This window comes from Epinephelus lanceolatus, chromosome 8 (genome assembly GCF_041903045.1).
Source record: "Epinephelus lanceolatus isolate andai-2023 chromosome 8, ASM4190304v1, whole genome shotgun sequence".
NCBI classification, from domain to species: Eukaryota; Metazoa; Chordata; class Actinopteri; order Perciformes; family Serranidae; genus Epinephelus; species Epinephelus lanceolatus.
The window spans coordinates 5,693,876-5,714,067 of record NC_135741.1 but is presented as its reverse complement, the minus strand read 5'-3'; the positions used below and the strand labels follow the sequence as shown (position 1 = coordinate 5,714,067).

The following is a 20,192-nucleotide window of genomic DNA, read 5'->3' as shown; positions in this document are numbered from 1 at the left end:
CAGAGACACAGGATGAGAGGAGGACAGACAGATAGTGAGACAGGTAGACAGAAAGACACACAGACAGGGAGCCAGAAGGCTGTGGATCATCAAAACTTCCCTCCAGGCATATTTTTATTCATAATCAATAACTCTATTGAATTTTACATAAACCCATGTACATTTACAGTCCCAGGATTTTAAATTCTTAAAGAGACACATTTTGAAATTCGGCATGTTCCCTCACCTGCTGCCGGCCACCACCAGGGAGAGAGGTTACAACTCAAACATCAACACAAACAGCTTGTAGTGTAACACAGTGGGTCCCAACAGGTCCAGCCACAAGGTCCAGATTACTCCTTAGTCACTGCTTTAAGGTCCACAAAGTATAAGACATTTAGCGTCATACTTGTTTGGCCATGTTGTGTTTGTGTTTCCAAAAAATCTCTCACATAATCAGCACAAGTGACACCTACTCCGTCTCTCCAGAAATCAATCCTGACAATGAAAGCAAATTTAACAGCCCAATTGCCAGGAATAACGTTGGCTTGTACATTTCATTTGCCCGTTATTATGTAGCAGACACAATGGGTGGATGATAAAACAATGGGCCTCTGGGAACATAATATACAAAAAGGCCCCACCACCTCTCCTACTTGGCTGCAAGACACACTGATTTGTGGTGGTTTTGACTCTTTTTTTTTATTGTCATTTTGCAACTTATTTGGGTTTTGTGTCTCTGTAACGCAATTTTCTGTCTCTATTGGGTCATTTTGTGTCTCTTTGAAGTTGTTTTGAGCCACTTCAGGGTAATTTTATGTCTTTTTTGGTCATTTTTTGTCTCATTTCTGGTTGGTATGTGTTAATTTCAGGGACCTTTTGCAGGTTAAGGCCACGGAGGCCCCTAACACTTTGAGCGCCTGGGCCTGTGCTAAGAGGGCCCGGTCAGTAATCCACGGTGTATACACTGAAACTTTACGTTTCAGTGACACTGTGGATAACGTGTGGTTAGGTTTAGGCACAAAAACTACAAAGGGTGCCTTCACGCCTTTCCTGTTCAGTTCAGTTCAGTTGTTTTCTAGTTGGAGCCGCGCCTCGTTTTCAAACTGTATGGTTTGACTAAAATGAACAATGACAGCAATATAGTCCACGATGAGCAGCGCTAAAATCAACCTGCGTAGTTGTCCCTCCATTGTGACATTAGAAAGTGTCACATTTATCTTGCAAGTGTACTCTTCTTCAACGTTTGCTTTACTTCCTGGATTTTTCCCACATGGAAATTCTGACCAATCAAGAGCAGCTTTCTCACACAAGGCATTTGATTTGGTCCGCTTGTAAATGCTGCCGTGAGAACATGAACCAACTCCAGTGTCATACCAACCACCATCTCTTCCACTTCCAGATGACAAAGTCATTTACTGCATCACTTTAGAAACGCTGATATGATTCGTATAGAATGAGCAAATGTAATGTATCTGCAGTTTGCAGAGATGTACTGTGTTGACTTTAACCAATCACTGGAGTATTTCAGTTATTTTTCTAATTCAATAAATATTTTAGGAAAAAAAGAACCAGATAAATTCTTGTAAAGAGTTAAGACTGCACTTTCCCACATAGAAAAATTACACTGAAAATTGCTCTTTTAATCCAACTGAAATCAATTTAAACCTCAGCTACGTGACTTGATGACAAAAACCTTACGACTGACTTCTTTCCTTTAGAGTCGCCTTCTCAGGCAGCATTAACTGTCCAGCTGTATCGCTCCCAACAAGCTCCACCACTTCAAACATCAGCAAACCATTCCTAATCTTCTGCCTGAACTAAACCGTCAGTAATATAATAAAACAGAATCATTCTACTGAAGGAGCTCACTCAGCCCAAACAACCAGGCCACCAGTTATTACAGGAGCCCAGGAAGAGATCTCAAGGTATACCATAATATAAAAGTTGTCAGTTTTCATAACGTGTAAATTTGATTATCAGCGATATTAATAAAGAAGTGCAACTGGGTGGATAATCTCCCATTTATTTTTGAAACACACATCCATTGACAAAATGGTTCCAATTTTGAAGTTAAGTAATAAAGATGGTTATCGTACCGTGAGAATCTCATACCGTTGCGAAACCCTAACGGGACATGGACTGATACATCACGTAGGCAGGGTGGAGCAGGTTTTTTACCTGCTACACAAACTCCATCTACAGCATGTGGTTGCTGCCAGCTTTACTGTCTGTTGAGTTTTTTCAAGTGATAACACAGCTGGTTATGGAGGGTTGTGAGGCATATGTTATATAAGTGGTGTTGAATTAATCAACTGGATGGTTTTAACTACAGGATGCATTGATCAAATTTATTTATCATTACTATGTTTTCAAAATAGTTGCAGATAAATTTTCTGTCAATTGTCCACATGACTACATTTATCCCAGCTGACATTTCTGTGCAGGGCCCATGTGTGTTATAAATGGGCTGAAAAGTGGGCCGTACATGGGACTGTCCACAAATTCTACAATGGCCCCATGCCGATTGCCCACATGCTTGATTTTACCTGAGTGGGCTCCAGATAAGATCCCCATGGTGGACCCATACCCATTTGGTACCCAGGTAGCCCTAGCATAACCCATGCACGGCCCATTTGGGTAAACCCATTCGTGTGGCCAATTGGCATGGGACCATTATTGAACCCGTGGACAGTCTCATATAGGGGGCATTTTACAGCCCATTTACTATCCACATGAGCCCCACATGCAAATATTGTCTGGGACATGCACAAAATATTTAATACATCTTTTACCCTTCCTCCAAAAAACACAATATTCCTATGAACCTGTTCACATGGCTAATAAAAATGAATATTCCACTAATATTCCTGTTTACAAGCAGCCGTGTGATTCTGATTAACATGCCCCATCATGTCATTTATCTCGTCAAAATATAGAAAATTGGAACAGCTGGAGCCGCTTGTGCCATTTTGCGTCAAAGATTGATTTTTTTCAGTTTTCCACTGGTGGTGGACTTGTTGGAATGTGACAACACAGCCATCTTCTTGAAAAGGTCAGCGATGTGATATTTGCGCATATCCAAAAACCTGTTAATATCCGAGTCTTTTATAATGTCTAAAAGTAGGTCATGTTTTCTCTTCCAACCAGAAATGTGGGCTTTTCTTTGGGGCATGCATCTCTACCCCAGCCTTGCAAACTGTTGGCAAGTTGTTTTGTGTACAACGTATCCATGACAACGCACAGAGCTGACCGTAAACAGCCGACTGTTGTTAGTCACAGGCTGTCATTGACTTTAGACTGATAGAAGAATCCAGAGTCACATATTCAAATGTATGGATTATAACTTTGACAACATTTCTGAAAGACTTGATGAAGGTATCGACTGCAGAGACAAAAAAACGTGCTTTATAAAAAGGACATTTTGTTCTTACAGCTGTCTGTCTTTCTGCAAGACCATCAAGCTGTCCATCTGTCTGTCTCTCTGTGAGTCTGTGTTTCTGTCTGACTTTCATGAATCTCTCATTCATTTCCCTGCAGGCCGTTGGATGCTGCAGGATCATACCTTAAGGGCAAAAACACAGAAACTTAAAGAGACCTTTCCAGCCCTGTTAGAGCAAATGTCTTCACAGAGAAAACCCCAGGAAACAAATCAGAGACCTGAGGGATGAAAACTGACGACATATTGTCTTGTCTCACCTCAATTAATACTGTTTGTGTCTCTCCAAGCAGAGATGGAATAAAAACAGCTGCTATTAACTGTTTACCTCCTGATCGTCTCAGGCTGTACCCTTCGACTTCTTGTGATGTCATGAACAAAATCTTTAAGAGGCAGCGATCATTTCCTGTTGCCATCTTTGTTTGGGTCAAGGAACGGAGACGTAGCCCAGAGACTCCAGTTTTTAGTGAGAAAAGCAACAAATGAGTTCAACGTTCAGTAAATCCTGGAAACCTTGAGACTCTCTTGAAGATGGAAAAAAGTAGTCGACAAAATATAATCTGTTCTGTGCTGTCGGGGTACAGTGGACACTTATCAACAGGTCTAGACATGTCTTCTTCCTGTCATGATTCTGTAGATGGTTTTATGGGCTTTGTTTGGACAGTGGAACAGAAGGAGCCAACATTCAGGAGCAGCTGTGGCTCAGAAGTAGAACGGGTCGTCCACCAATCGGAAGATCACGTCGAAGTATCCTCGAGCAAAATACTGAACCCCAATTTGTTCCCGATGATGCTTCCACCTGTGCATGAATGTGTGTCAAAGTGCTTTGAGTGTTCGAATGACTAGAAAGGCGCTATACAAATGCATGTCCATTTACCACTCACTTATCAAATACTGCCGCATTGTCAGTAGACCTCAGCGGTAGACAGAAACCAGACGAGTCAGTCTCAAACTTGTGATGTCATAGCGTATAAAGTCTGGAGCTGCTCTACAGACTCTAGCCCCTTTCACACTGCCAGATTTTCCACCAATGTTGGGCCATTTTGCCGGCATGCTGCGAGCGTTTAGACACACAGAGCCGGATTGGCAAGTTGATCCGAGGCGCCCAATTTCCCGCCTCATAGGGTAGACATATTGGCAGAACCCTTTTAGTTTAAAAAGACAGAGGCGCCCTTCCACATTGGGAGGGGCTGTTGAAGACTTGTGGGAGGAGCTGTTGATGACGCCGCGTGTGCGAGCCACTGGCGGTGGTTAAACAGGAAACAGCTGATAGCAGGAATTAGCGAGCAGCTAGTAGCAAGAGGGAAACACAAACCTGACAGACACTGTAAAGATGAGCAACTGGGGAGACAAAGAATTGCGCGCCCTCCTTGTCCTCGCAAACGAAGAGGCCATTAACCATCAGATGACGGGGACGGTGAAGAACGGGCCGACTTACGAGAGAATCGCCGAAGGACTGACCAGCCGTGGCTTCCCTCCCACGTCACTGTTTACGTCACACGTTGAGCTACACGTTTTGTTACTTGCTCACGCCCCCCATTGCCCCGAAAAAGGTGCATTCTGTATAAACAAAAGAAGGTAGGCGGCATTCTGCTGCACTCCCCGATTTTGTTTTTATACTGCCAATGCTGAAAAAAGACTGATTGGGCTTTCCTGCAAATTTGCACAACTCCTGTCTAAAAAGGGCTAATGAATGGGAGCCTGATTTTTGGACCCATACAATGTTTCTTATCTTTTTTTATACCCAAATGAGCTTTACTCTACTGTAGTGTTCTCAATTCTGAAACAAAAAATGTACCCTGTACTCGGAACATTCCCCATGTTGACGGATTTGTTAAAGTTGTTAAAGTGTTTTGAAGTGGAAGAGCTTGGTTGTAAACAATACATGCTTTGTTTGACTGTTTGTTTTTCTTTTGTTTTCAGTCAACTGTTATTTGTTTTCTACTTGGGGGATGTTTGTCTCATATTCTTATCTTTTACTGCCACGGCCTCTTGTTTTGTAAAAATATTTTTTTATCATTCCAGTCTTCAAACATTATTGTTATTGTGCTTGTTGTTGTTTGTGTGTTTGTTGTGTTCTGTATTTTGATCACAAAAAAACCCAACCTGACTTCACTTCTGCAGAAACAGCAGCCTACTTCCGTGACTTGGATGTCATGTGAGAAGACTGCATTTAAACATAGAAGCTAAAAAAGGCCGACCTTCCACATAGTGCGTTCCCACGTCCTGGGAGTCTGTTCCTGTGTGCTGCAGCTGCTGCGTGTCGTATCGTCTCCTCACTCTGGACCCACTTGCTCTTTCCTTCACTGCAGGAAGTTCATGTTTTGTTTAGCAGAATAAGATGAAAAACTGCAGAGTTCCAAATTGCTCAAAACAAATACCAAAAAAAGCATCTCCCCATGTTGATATTATTGCTCCAACACTGCACAAACTAAAGCCACAGTCTCTACTGCTTCCTCCAGGTGTGTAGCGTCTGCAGCTGGTCACCAGACAGACTCCTCCGACTAATCAAGACTAATAATAATACTGCACTTTACTTTCTGTCATCAGTTTTACAGCTACAGGAAATCAACGTTCCCATGTTGTTACATCACTCAACACTAAATGTTTTTAAAAGATTTACTATTTATTTTTTGTCTTCTGAGATATTACTCAAACTGTCTCGTCACCATCCACAATTTGTTTTGATTTTTTTTGCAGCTGTGACAGCACAACGGAAACATTGTAATAATTAGGCATTTCTTTTATGGTCCATAGTGTCCATCAACAGCTAGTCTCACCACCAGACAATCAGAGATCTCCGCCTTCTGATAGTCTGGGGACACTCCTTTCTAAGTGTGTTTAACACACCAGCGAAAATGGCCGGCAACAAAGCAACGCCTCTTGCATTTTTTAAAAGCACATGCCCTCCCGGAAATGTGTGCTCCCCCTTTTCTCGTCCGCAAGGACACAAACACACAGAGAGCTTGAAAATGGATGCCGAGAGATTTAACTCTGTTTTATCAAACGTGTGCTCAGTCCACAAGATTGTGGAAACGAAGGACTTACAGCAACTTTGTTTAAAACTTTTAACGCAGTCGGACTATGTTTACGAGCACAAGAGTTCAGCGAGCCACCGAAGGACCGCCCTGCAGATTTACTATTGGTTCTGCAATGTAGGGAGTTTTTTTAAACTCTGAAATTGTATCTGCCCATCTAAACACAAAATCAGGGAGAAAGTCATCAGTCTTTAGTTAAGCAAAGCGTCTAAAGACTGACTTGTGAGTCTAATCAACAGCTAATTAAAAAATCAAGCAGATTTTGTTTTTATCCCCACTCTTTTATGGATACTTTAATTTATAATTCTTGCACTGTGACCACACTTCAGTACCAAGAACTGCTCAGAATTTATATTTAGAGAGTGAGGGATGGAACCATGTATACTTTTATCGTCAATGTAGTGTATTAATTCAAGAACATAAAATGGCAACAAAATAAGTGATATAGTTTTACAGCTTGCCTTCAAATATTCAGTAAAATATTTCTTTAGTTTGTGAACAACAACAGTAACTCAGAGTGAGATTCAGATTCTGTTACAATATCAATAGTTCAACTAAATAAAATCTACCAGACATTAGACATTTAAACAGCTCCCAGATACAAAAAAATGTCCCCTGGGATCTATATATATATATAAATCAACTGGTGATTTCCTTGTCTTTTTGTTTTTCTTTTTTCCACCTGGACCTTTATGCTCTGCCATTTCTCCTCTAATCATCAGGCTGTAACCTGTGACAGGCTGTTATGACACCACAACTAGCACACAGTCACATATATGGAGTTTATTCACGTAGGTTTACATTAGCCAAAGTTTATGACAAAATCACTTGATGACACTGACTCCTGTGTGCGCACGCTGAGAGAGGAGAGGGAGAGACGCTGTGCTGCTGCCAGAGGAGCCGCTGAATGAGTTCCCTCTGAGCGGTAAGTCGCTAAAAGAGTCTGAGAAGTCCGGGGCTGTTCATAAAACATTCAGGACGCCACAGTTTATTCCACACTACTGAAGCTGCTCATCTTTGTGGAACCAAAAATATCGCAAGTATCAGTATATGAATTTTTCATATCATGCTAAAAATCATACCAGTATTATTGTGAATGGCACACACTTGAAACTTTGGCTATGTTTTTTATGAACATGCGACATTGTGACACAATGTAAGTTGCAAAATACAGAAAGTAGAGCAGGTCCCCTTTAAGCATATTTAGATGATTATTAGGATGATACTGTGAATATTTTGTTAGTTCTGTATGTAATTATACTCGTGTGAATTCCCACATGCCCTGTGTCTGAATTAGTTGATGTAACATCCCTCAGAAAAAATGGTCTTCCTCTGCCGCCACAGAGAGGTCAGAGGTCAGCTGCAGCCTGGGAGCAGGAAGTTTAAGGGCTCAAGGACACTTCAGCAGGGTGGTGCGCTCATTTACTCACCCAGAGAAGTGATTTCAGTTCTCTGAGAGGCAGAAATCATCACAGTGCCCTTCAATCATATCTCGATAATTATCAGAATAATATCGTAAATAGTTATTATTTTGGCCAAGATAATCAGGACATGATATTTTCATATCGTCCTAGACGCAGTATAAGAATTATCAGAGCAGAAAGTTCATCATAAATGTCTCCAAGCAGTAAAGACAAATAAATAAGAACTAGAGCAGCAACAGAACATTATGAAACTGAGTCTTTTCTCAGATGAAATTACAGATTCAGTTTATCATGGAAAACTCTGCAGCAGATCATCGATCCAGCAGTGCAGGGCTCTGTGAAAAGGGCTGATGTTAAGACAAACAGGGATAGATAAGAGCAAGAGGAGACGATAAGAAGGACCCTGTGTTCGGCCCGGACCTGCACGACACTTCATCTGCTCTCAGCTGTGTGACAGAGAAGATGGAGAAGATGCTGCAGGTCAGAGAGAAGGCCAAAGTTATGTTGTTTTATCCATGTGTAAGAGGTAAAAGACCTGACAGGAGGACCTGCTAACATTCTCCTTTTGTTGTCATTCCTCCAACATGGCTGCCAATCGCTTGTTACCCCCGGCAACCACCATTTAAAGAGCCTCTGAGTGACAGAGCAAGAAACTGAAATGAAAAGTCAGAGCAATAATCACTGGAGTCACTTCATTTCTGAATGAACAGTGAAGCAACCCCCCCTCGAATGCATGCATACACGCACATGCACACACACACACACACACACACACACACAAACACACACCAAGATTTGAATGATTCAGCGTATTGAGCTACATCGAGGCTGCCAGTTAGCCACTCGGGCTGATTATTAGCCGCGGCCGGACAGGCACGACGAGCAGTCAGACCACCTGAGCTGAGTGACCATTTGGAGCCGATTCAATTACTTGTGGGACTGATTGATCTGGTCTGGCACAGGCAGGAACCAATTGGATTGTCCTAAAAAAAACTGCAGCGCTGGCCGACCATTGAACTCCAGGAGGGACTGAAGCTGATTGTTGGTCTGTCCACCTGTCTGTCCATCTGTCCACGCTCTGTGTCCCTACCAGGCTGTCTGTACGTCACATTGTTTGAAGATTTTTTTAGTCCAAAAACCTTTTAAATCAGGAGATGGTAGATGTCTGAAGTGCATATTTTTAAACAGATGACGATGATGGGAAATCACCTCTCTGTATAATGCAATCAGCTTCAGCACGACACAAACTACATCCTCCAGAATGTTCACACGGTTAAATCAAAACCTCTCAAACAGTTTCAACAAAAACTAAACATTATATTCGTCATGAAAGAAGGATTTAGTGCAGGACTGGTGTATTAGACCACATTACTTTTAGCTTGGTGTACATGATGGCAGAGATATGGTGACATGGCCCAAAATAATATCTCAATATTTGAGTTTTTTTTTCCTGCAATGATGATATTCTTGATTATATGACAAAATAATAACAAACAAATAAAATAAAACACTAAAATTATATATATATATATATATATATATATATATATATATATATATATATATATATACACATATATATATACATATATATATATATATACATATATATATATATACATATATATATATATATATATATTATATTATATTATATTATATATGAAATAAAATAATACAAATAATTAAATATTTGAAATAAAAATAAATAAAATCAAAAATACTTTATTGTTAATTTCAAGAACATACAGCTGCAGGAAATCGTTTAAATTTTATGTACGGCTTTATTTTATATACGGTTCCTACATTTTCATGGACATTTCAAAACTTTTCCATGATTTTGGGGACCCATAATAAAATTGCTCTGTCTGCTGCACTTGTTATGGTCCTGTCCCCATAACAAACGCTGCCACACAACATCACATACACATGTAACGTCTAAAAGCAGAGGGTTTGGCCGGTAGCCTGGAAATCCAGACCCAAATCTAGAAAGATTTAGGGTCTGGCCATGAGCAATGAAAATGGCCCAACTCGAGGGGCGACACCAAGCATGCATTTGAAAATATCACTGCATGCAATCGGATAACACTACGAACAATCAGAACAATACACGGGGTGACGTATCCAGAGTTTAGCTACCAGTGGAGCTAACTGGTAGATTAGACTCTTGCCATATCTGGTTGGCAAAACAGCAAAAACGTCCTTCTTGCAAAGTAAAGACTCGAGTGCCGTCTTCTGTTCCTCTTTTAGAGAAAAAGCCAAGTCTAACTCACTCACTGTAGCGGCCAAAGCTGTTTCAAACAACTGGTGCTCATCCGTAGCCATCTTGCAGTGTTTACTGACTGATTCCGGACTTCATCATCACAGCGCTGTCGTCATCTGTTCAGCTCGTCTCTGGCCCGCCTATATCAGATACACCGATGTCATTGGTGCAGCTTGGCTCCAACGGCATGGGTAATGAGCATCATTACTGATTGCCAGAGTGACTCGCTGAGCAAATTCAAATTGTGCTCTCGCGAGAACTCTGGATTTCCAGGGTACTTGGCCGGTATAAGTCATGGAAAATAGGAACTATGCAAGTTTCCATTTGTATGAAGCATCAAGCATGTGACTGCTGCTACGACCTGCGTCTACCAACCAACCAATAGAAATCTAGCACAAAATCATGCACTGGCGCTAAACCCAAACAAAGAGACAGACAGCAGCTCGCCATGGAGGCAAAACGTGCTGAAAGAAATGTGTGGGATTCCAGCAAAGAGGAAAACCTGGTGAAGCCTTGCCTGTACATCGTACAGTCTGCAGACATCAAACTTGATGTCGTACCCAAGTTTATCAGATCCATTTCACACAGTGTAGCTGCACTGAACTTATGAGACTGCCAAAATCTCAGTCTGTAGGAGGCTTAAGGTCAGACGAGGGGTCAACTTAGGCCAAGTGGGCCGCCCGGTGGAAAGTCTGTAGTACAACAAATTCAAATCAACCACAACACATCAAATTCTGCGTGCACACAGCGAGAGAGAAGAGGCACTCACTGAGTTTACTTTGTCATGAAAAGGGTCTAAAAATTTCGGGCTGTTCATAAAACATTGATTCCACACTATTGAAGTCGACCCCACTTTTGTGACTTAACTCCTCTACTGTGGAGCCGTCGCTTAAAGCCATGCTTGTTGGTGCTGTGTGTAACGCTATGATGTCATTATGTCAAAAAGGTATAAGGTTTTCTTATCATATTAAATATTATACCGGTATTATCATGAACAGTATGATATGGTATGCACCTGCCTAACAGACTGACAGTGTCTTTGTAATCAGCTGAAAACCATTAAAACAAAACAATGAATCTTCTAACAGTTCATGAAAATCAATAAAAATCACCATGACTTATAATAAAGTGCTAAAATCACTTCCTCAGTGAACCCACGTTCTCCCAAAGTGCTTCACCTGCTTCAGTCAGAGATCTGCTACACTTCCCAGAATACCCTTCACCAGCCCTCCGATAAAGAGATGTGACCTTGCTGCTTTTCAGCTGTGGATTTTAAATGTAGATTTAGAAAGCGATATCAACAAGCAGAGCGAGAGTCTCCAGACGAGAAAAGGTGAGTCGACCTTGATTCAAACCTCAACCTGTCTGATGCATTGTGGGCTCTGTCCTGCTCCCCTGCTCTGTGTTTCGCCTTTGAAACGGACTTTACCCCGCCATCGGCTCGTTGATCGACACCAACACTGGGTGTTTTTAATCGCTGAAAAATCCTCTGCTGCTGCTGGAAATATCTGGACAGGAAGTTTAATTATTGTAATATCCAGAAAAAATGATGTAAAACAGAGTGTAATCACCACTCGCTGCTCTGTTTCTTTATCGTATTTACGCGGATTATCCTTTAAAGACTGACAGAGATGCGAGACAAAGAAGGAAAAAGATAAAAGTCAGCAAAAATAGGGATTCTGCCTTAATCCAGTGATTTGAATACTACAAAAAAAAAACATGAGCTCGGTGGCTGTTTGCTGAAGCCTCTCTCAGAAACTAATTTCATTTCAGTGGAGTTTTTTTTTTCTTTCAGCATTTAAATCAGAATATGTGCCAGAATCATAGATTTTACAAAGAATTTGAAGCCCACAAGGTCAGTGTTCACTAGTAGTAAATATTAAAACATGTTTAAGCAGCAAACACAAGGTGTGAATCATCTTCTCTGAATGACTGAAGGTTAAACAGAGATTAAAGATGCATCTGATACTTCGGTCAGCTTTACTGAATCTAATCTACACTGAAAAGGCTCTGGAAACACCTCTGGCAGCTCAATGACAAAAGTGTTTTATCAGTTAAAGAAGCAACAGACATCATATTTGCCTATATCATTATGAAAATAATGTGGGCTGCACAGGGTAGAGGTCACAGTAAAATCAGACTATCAGCGTTTACATAGGTTACTTAGTGACTTTGCAATAAACTTCTGCCACCAGGGACGAATTTTCGCAGAAAAAATCTGCTTTACGGCAGGAAATGCGTCATATATTGCCAAACTGGTCGGTCAGCCAATCAGGGACTGGAGCTGGTCCTTATGAGGAGTTGGGCATGAGATAGTTGAGTCACGAGCACAATGGCAGACGGACAAAGTTTGAGAATAAAGTCATAACTGAGAAAAAAACGTCATAATATTACGAGAATAAAGTTGTGATATTACGAGAAAAAACTCGTAATATTATGAGAATAAAGTCGTAACTGAGAAAAAAAAGTCATAATATTACAAGAATAAAGTCGTAATATTACGAGAATAAAGTTGTAATATTACGAGAAAAAACTCATAATATTACGAGAATAAAGTCGTAACTGAGAAAAAAAACAAGAATAAAGTTGTAATATTACGAGAAAAAACTCGTAATATTACAAAAATAAAGTCGTAACTGAGAAAAAAAAGTCATAATATTACAAGAATAAAGTCGTAATATTACGAGAATAAAGTTGTAATATTACAAGAAAAAACTTGTAATATTATGAGGATAAAGTCGTAACTGAGAAGAAAAAGTCATAATATTACAAGAATAAAGTCGTAATATTACAAGAAAAAACTCGTAATATTACGAGAATAAAGTCGTAACTGAGAAAAAAAAGTCATATTACGAGAATAAAGTTGTAATATTACGAGAAAAAACTCATAATATTACGAGAATAAAGTCGTAACTGAGAAAAAAAACAAGAATAAAGTTGTAATATTATGAGAAAAAACTCGTAATATTACAAAAATAAAGTCGTAACTGAGAAAAAAAAGTCATAATATTACAAGAATAAAGTCATAATATTACAAGAATAAGGTCATAATATTACGAGAATAAAGTCGTAACTGAGAAGAAAAAGTCATAATATTACAAGAATAAAGTCGTAATATTACAAAAAAAACCTCGTAATATTACGAGAATAAAGTCGTAACTGAGAAAAAAAAAGTCATATTACGAGAATAAAGTTGTAATATTACGAGAAAAAACTCGTATGTGTGTGTCGAGGCAACACACCTGAGACAAAGAGCAGCTGCCACCAGCAGGTTCATCCTCTAACCCATTCTGTTTGCTGTTGGTTATTTCCTTAAAAACTATGACTTTATTCCCGTAATATTATGACTTTATTCTCATTAAATTACGACTTTATTCTTGAAATCTCTTTTTTTTTTCCTTCAATGTGGCCCTAATACTCTCATATGATCGTACCGTCATACTGTGTTTATTTTGAAAGAGACTGTATGCAAACTGTACATTTCCTGTGAAACAGAAGTGTATTTTGAAAACAAACAATGCATGTAACAGGCTGAAGTTGACACAGTGTCCCAGAACACCAACAACCAACACACCCAGGGTACCTTGCACATCATATCTTGACGTGGAAATCCATGACCTAACATCGGTATGTGACGAGGTCGGAGTGAGAAAGTGTTGCAAAATCATAAGCTGAAAATGGATGGAATATCACAACGAGGCACCCAAAATACCTGAGATCTCTTGTCTGTTTTTAATAAGCGAATGTGAGATCTAGTAGTTTATGCCAAAAACTAACTCCAATCCGATGCAAATATTCACCAGTATTGATTTTACACCTCTCCCTAAATGCCAGTCAAATAATCTTTCTTTCTCTCCATTGTTGTGTTTCAGTATCGTCTCCTCACTCTGGCTCTGCAGAGCTACTATGATGCAAAATGATGACACAAATTTATCATGACATTGACATGAGACATGAGCCAACAAATCCCAGCGTTGAGAATTAAAATGCATTCCACATAAAGGTTTTATAGTGTACCATTTGACTCTGTTGAACAAACTGTGGGGACCAGATGTGAACTGAGAAAACAAGGCTCTCTGCAGCTCCAGCTGATGAGAAGATCAGATCTTAATCACACGGGGAGAGAAAAATGAAATGTTCAGCTGCAGGTGGAACTCATTTCCACATGTGCTGAATACATCTCGGCTCATCAGATTTAAAACCGGAGTCAGACTCAAATCCCAGTCACACTCAACACTGTCCAACTCTCCCGGCAGCAACTATCACATTAAAATCAACTCATTCTCATTCTCCAGCTCTCAGCATCTTATTGTTGTTCATTAATGCAGTTCATTACTGAGTCTGCATGTAATTATACTCGTGTGAATTCCCACATGCTCTATTTCTGAATTAGTTGATGTAACATCCCTCGGAAAAAAATGTGTCTTCCTCTGCCGTCACAGAGAGGTCAGAGGTCAGCTGCAGCCCGGGAGCGGCAAGTTTAAGGGCTCAAGGACACTTCAGCGGGGTGGTGCGCTCATTTGCTCACACAGAGAAGTGATTTCAGTTCTCTGAGGGGCAGAAATCATCACAGGCACAATCGGAATAGTTTTATTCTATCCAGCAGCCTTTGTTCAAGTGTCTCTGAGCAAACATTTCTTTCTCCACTGAGTCTGACCTTTGACCTGTTATAGGAGGTTAAAACCAACAGCTTGTTTTGTCATTTTTGGAATCATGTTCCATTTTCCTGAAAGGTGACTCAACTTAAAACACAGAGATGCACGACTTCCTCCAACAGCTCTCCACATCGACATGACGTGAACAAGCAGAGAATAAAAGCTTCCTTTTTTCACTTGATTCTTGCTGGAAAATATATTCAATAAAAAAGGTTTTTCATTACCAACGCTGCAGGGTTGAGAGCAGATTCTAAAATACTTTGTGACTGTTTGTGTGTTTTTCAAAGCTACTGCAGGATGTTCCATTATTGTTTCCAACACTTGTAGATTAGTACTGCATTACTCACTCCTGGTCTGGGTCTCGTGTCTGGCCTTGGGATGTTTTTCCTCTATCATCTCAGTCTTGTCTCAGTCTTGTAGGTGTTTGGACTCTGACCTGTTTCAGACTTTGGTTTTGATTAAGTCCAGTTGGCTTTTTTTTCCCTCCTCTTTTCAGATTTGGCTGTACTGCCGAGCATCAATGGCTGCTCTGCTGTCAGTCAGGTGTTTGTGCAGCAGGGTTCTTCAGCACTACAGTGCAGGGGTTGCTTGTGTTCTACGGTGCATCTTTGCCATGTGAACATCCTCATTTTGGACAGGTTGTTTTATGCACACATGTAAATTGAGATATAGAAGAAATACTCAACCTTTACTAAATAAAAGCTGCAACTCTGTGACTTAAAATACTTCATTACAAGTAAAAGTCCTGCATTTGAAATCCTACTTTAAAGGAGCACCATACCACATTCAGAGTATTAATATAGCAGCAAACATCTAGGTGCTATGCAAAGATGGAGTGATGGTGTCCTGAGCAGAGAATGAAGCCAAGCTACCTGTGTGTGTGTTGGAATCTGAGCTTCTCTGTGGTTTGTTACAATAAACAGTCCAGCTGTGCGTGCTTTTTAGTGCATGTGATTCCCATGAGCGTATTCCACAATCGCTGTCGCTCTGCACTGCACTCAACTCAGTGGATACACTGGATCTTTATGTTTCAACAATGCTGTGGTTAATGTGCGGTTAGGTTTAAGCACAAACACCACTTGGTTACGGTTAATAAAAGATCGTGTATTGGTTTGAAGTACTCGGTTTGGGAGCACAATCCCGGACGGAAAAGCAGCAACGTCTTGGTAAAAAACACCCACGTTTCTTGCTTGAAAAGCTGCTGGAAAACAGCGTTGACTTGCTAAAACACAGATTTTGTTGACCTTAAAGAGTCGTCTGCAGCTTGGCTGGCGTCTTGCTCAGGTGTCACACCATATACCATCCTCTCCACCTCCCATACTATGTAAATTTAGAAACGCTGATATTAGGGATGCGCCATAATATTGGCTTGTCATGGGTATCGGCCGATATTGGCTTTAAAATAAACTATCAGAATTGTGAATATTGCATAATATGATGTTAACTCCACCACAGAAGAGACTTGATGATCACTAAAATTAGGTGGGGAAAAATGGATATATCAATATCTGTATCAGTTATTGGTCAAATGAGCTGTTACATATCAGCATATCAGATATCAGCAAAAAATCCAATATCGTGCATCCTTAGTTGATATGATAAGTGTGAAATGTGCAAATATAAAACCACTGTAGAGTAATACAAACATTTAACTTGCTTCTAAAAGCTGCAGCTCTTAAGCCCCGTTTCCACCAACACTCAGTACAGTACCTTTGGAACCAACAGTAACCCTTCAGACATGGCACCTTTTCCCTCGGTCTGTTTAGTGTTTCCACCACAGACAGTCCTCTTAAATGTGGGCGGGGTTGTTGTCACTCACTGCTCCGTCCAGCACTTGCTGTATTTCCTCATCAGCGGTGACACAGATAGAAGTCTGCACCTGGTTTATCGTCCACAGAACGAGGCTGCACGCCCACATTTTCAGAACAAAATAGAGCAGGCTGCAGTGAGAGTCTCTCTCCATGGGATATTTAAAAATACCAGCTTTGTGCATTTAGTCCTTCTCAGGCAAGCTCAGGGGTTTAGTGTTGCTGTAGCTCCACAATGCTTTTTTTTTCTCCGGGTGAGGATTAGAATATATGCAGTTCACCCAGCCGTAATAAATATATATAAACGTTTGAAGATCCACTCATTACTAAAAGTGTCTGTCATATAAAAACTAAAGTGATGATCAAAGTTGTCACAGTGAAATTTAAGGTGTGCTGATGGATTCACGTCATCAACTCAAGCATTGAGTAACATTACAAGTTAACGTTCCACCTTAAAAGTTGCCGGCAGTCGGCCCAGTGAATGAAGTTATTTTTTCTCAGACTCCAGCTGCTGTGAGAGGCAGCAAAACATCCTTTCATTTTATAGTTACAGTTTACTAATAAAACTCTCCACAGTATGAACAGTGGTTACATGAGCCTCAAAACCAGACACAACTCAGCCCTGAGCAGAGTGACCGTCCTCTACTGACCAATCAGACTGCAGTGTTCACAGCTCCACCTTTTAGTACCAGATCTGTGTGCTAGGTACCCCAACAGAGGGGGGGCCAAACATGGGGACGGTACGGAACGGTTCCATTGGTACCATCCACAGCTTTTCACAGTGGAAATGGGGAAAAAAGCGAACTGAACTGAACTGAACTGAACCAGACTGTTCAGTGGAAACAGGGCTTTAGCTTTCACAGCTGCTTCAATATTAGGTGTGTGAAGTCCTCCAGTGGGCCGGTTCTGGCCCTCGGGCCGTATGTTTGACACCGCTGTTCTATATATTCATTATACATTTTTCAGAGCTGTTTTAAAGACTTCAGCAAATCATAAAACATTTATGCAAACGCAGTTTCCTGTTCAGTATTTAAAACTCTTCTAAACCCAAAGGACTGAACTAACATCACAGTCGACTCTCACTGTGAACATTTGGTCTCTGTCTCAACTTGGACTCGACCTCCATTTAGACTCTGTCTTGAATCAGTCTGGAAGCTGCTCAGACTTGACTTAAGTGGACTTGACTCCAGCTCCAGCGCTGCATATAAAATATCTCATTTCTGTCTCTTCATATGTTATTAGAGATCATTTCTCGTGGTATACAGACTTAACACACACTGTGTTCTCAGTATTGTATATCATGTGTGATGAGGCAACAACCTGATGATGTGTGAGCCTGAAGTATCATGATACTAATTATGTTTCACAATGTCTGAAAAATGATTAGAGACTCTGGGTGCTGTGAAACTTTCATATTCAAGTCAACACGTTGTCTCACATCAAGCGAACGTGGCTCTGGAGGAATTTTAATCAAAGCAGAGCACATATCTAACGGGGAATACAAATAGTTCAAAGCACAGGATAGGACATTAGTTTGGATGTGTTGAGGGTGGAGTACTCCTTTAAAGGTTTTGCCCATGCATCCTCTCACTTAACATTTCATCAAGTGTGGAGGAAGAAAAAGATTCAGTTTCAAGATCACTAACATGACAAGCAGCCAGAGGAGAAGAAGAGGAGCGGAGCGCAGGGCTTTTAATAATATTCCTGTCAGCATGTCCGGACCATGACAGACACAGGAACCAGAAGAGGAAACTGCATGTTAGAGCTCAGGCGGCTGAACGCAAATGTCCAGATTCTGTCACAGTCAGGACAAGAAGGGCAGATGGACAAAAAGCCACATGGGAGAGTAATTCATATTTTTACTATCAGTGCTGAAGTGTTGTGTGGAAGTGAATGCTACAGAATCAGCTCTGAAAAAACGTTTCCCACTCTCTCCTGCTCGATTTCTGCACATGTCTGTCCCCAGCGCATGAGAAGGAAAGGTAATATTTCGGGGGATAAGCGCACACATGCAATGCACATGAAGGGGCATGTACGCACGCACACGCACGCACGTAGTGAGCACGTACACACACACACATCTCCACCACTATCCTGTCGGGAATGCAATTCTCACATGTGCACATATTAAACACACACCAGCAGCACGTATGCACACACGCACGCCCCTCTTGTTCCCCACACCGACCCCAGCGGTCCTACCTCCAGACTTGCCCCAGCTGCAGGACGTGAAGCACGGTTTGAAAGACCCACATGCAGACGGTGCAGCACCTCGGGGGCCCCCCGACTCTCCCTGCCGTCGCAGGCGGGGCAGAGGATGTGTAAACCGGGGTAGCATTCGCGGCGTTCCCCGCCGCCGCGCTCCCACCGCGCTGGTCGCTGTCCTTGGTGCTTAAAGTGCTGTCGCCCGCCGTGGCTGCTTCGCCTGCCGCGCCTGCCGCCGCCGCGTCGGTCCCGCTGCCGCTCGCTGCTCCGTCCCCGCCGCTCATATCCGAGTAGTCGTACACGAACCACCTGAAACTCAATACCTGGACCACAGCGGAGGGCACCACGACGAAGACGAGCGTCAAGCCGAACCACCAGTAGTCACCTCTCAGGTAGTAGTCGGCGGCCAGCCACAGGTCGGTCGCGCCGTCGGAGAAAAAGACGAGCAGGGCGCAGAGCACCCAGCAGCAGTCCAGCAGGGTGTAGGGTTTCCCGCCGGCGGCGCTGCAGCGGGGCCGGGCGGCGGGGTTCCCCGGCTCCGAGAGGCTCCTGGGCGTGTTGTCATCTTCCACAGACACCGCTGCTCCATCCGACTTAGCGGCCATGTTGGTTAGGATAGGAGAGAAAGACAGAGAAAGAGGTGGGGATACGGAGAGAGAGGGAGGGGGCTGGCAGTGTGCAGGGGAGAGAGAGTCAGAGAGATTACATCATAACTAGCCTCATCATCAGCCAATTAATTGTGAGGCATCATTACTAACAGCGCTTTTAACACCATGACACCAGCGCGATGTTTTCAGGACATTCAGCGTGCAGACGGACAATTGTGCAAACATTTATGACCTGCAGGGGTTTAGTTTTTTTTTTTTCCTCCTGTCATTAAAATCTCTCCCACTTACATTCGTCTGTCTGCAGCAGCAGCAGCAGCAGCAGCACTCTGCTGCACATGACAGGACTGTTGTTAAACTCACATTAAGGTGGATTATATGCTGCCCGTGCTGAGTATCGGTTTCTGTCTTGGCCCCGGCACTGTGGGGACTCTTCATTTTTACTATAAATCTTGTAAAGCTGGGAATGTTTTGCATCCTGTGCACTGTTTTCTGAGCTGCTCCAGCACAATGAATCTCCCGAAGGACATTAAATGCTAAACTCTGCTGTGCATTGACTTTAAATCGAGACCCTCTCTTAGTTGATAAGGGACGGTAAAACAATGCATTCAGCAGGATTTCATAAAAAGTGGCACACTGACTTTTTTTTTTATTTTTTCTATCAAAATAAAAACGTTGCTGAGGTTTTGTCCTGCTTCACAGTCACACATGTGCAGATCCATACAGGCTCTTCAGACACAGTCTGCTCTCTCACTGGAAGGTTTATACCACAGTTT

The 20,192-nt window shown here is 41.7% G+C and overlaps 1 protein-coding gene across 1 annotated transcript in view; it reads right to left on the bottom strand.

The window, feature by feature from the left end:
• Positions 1–19,494, bottom strand: part of xkr7b (XK, Kell blood group complex subunit-related family, member 7b) — a 126,467-nt gene extending 106,973 nt beyond the window's left edge. The window contains exon 1 of the mRNA XM_033629506.2: positions 18,809–19,494. Coding sequence (XP_033485397.1) covers positions 18,809–19,416 — 608 coding nt within the window. The 5' untranslated portion in view covers positions 19,417–19,494. The remainder of the gene's footprint in view (positions 1–18,808) is intronic.
• Positions 19,495–20,192: the final 698 nt, after the last annotated feature.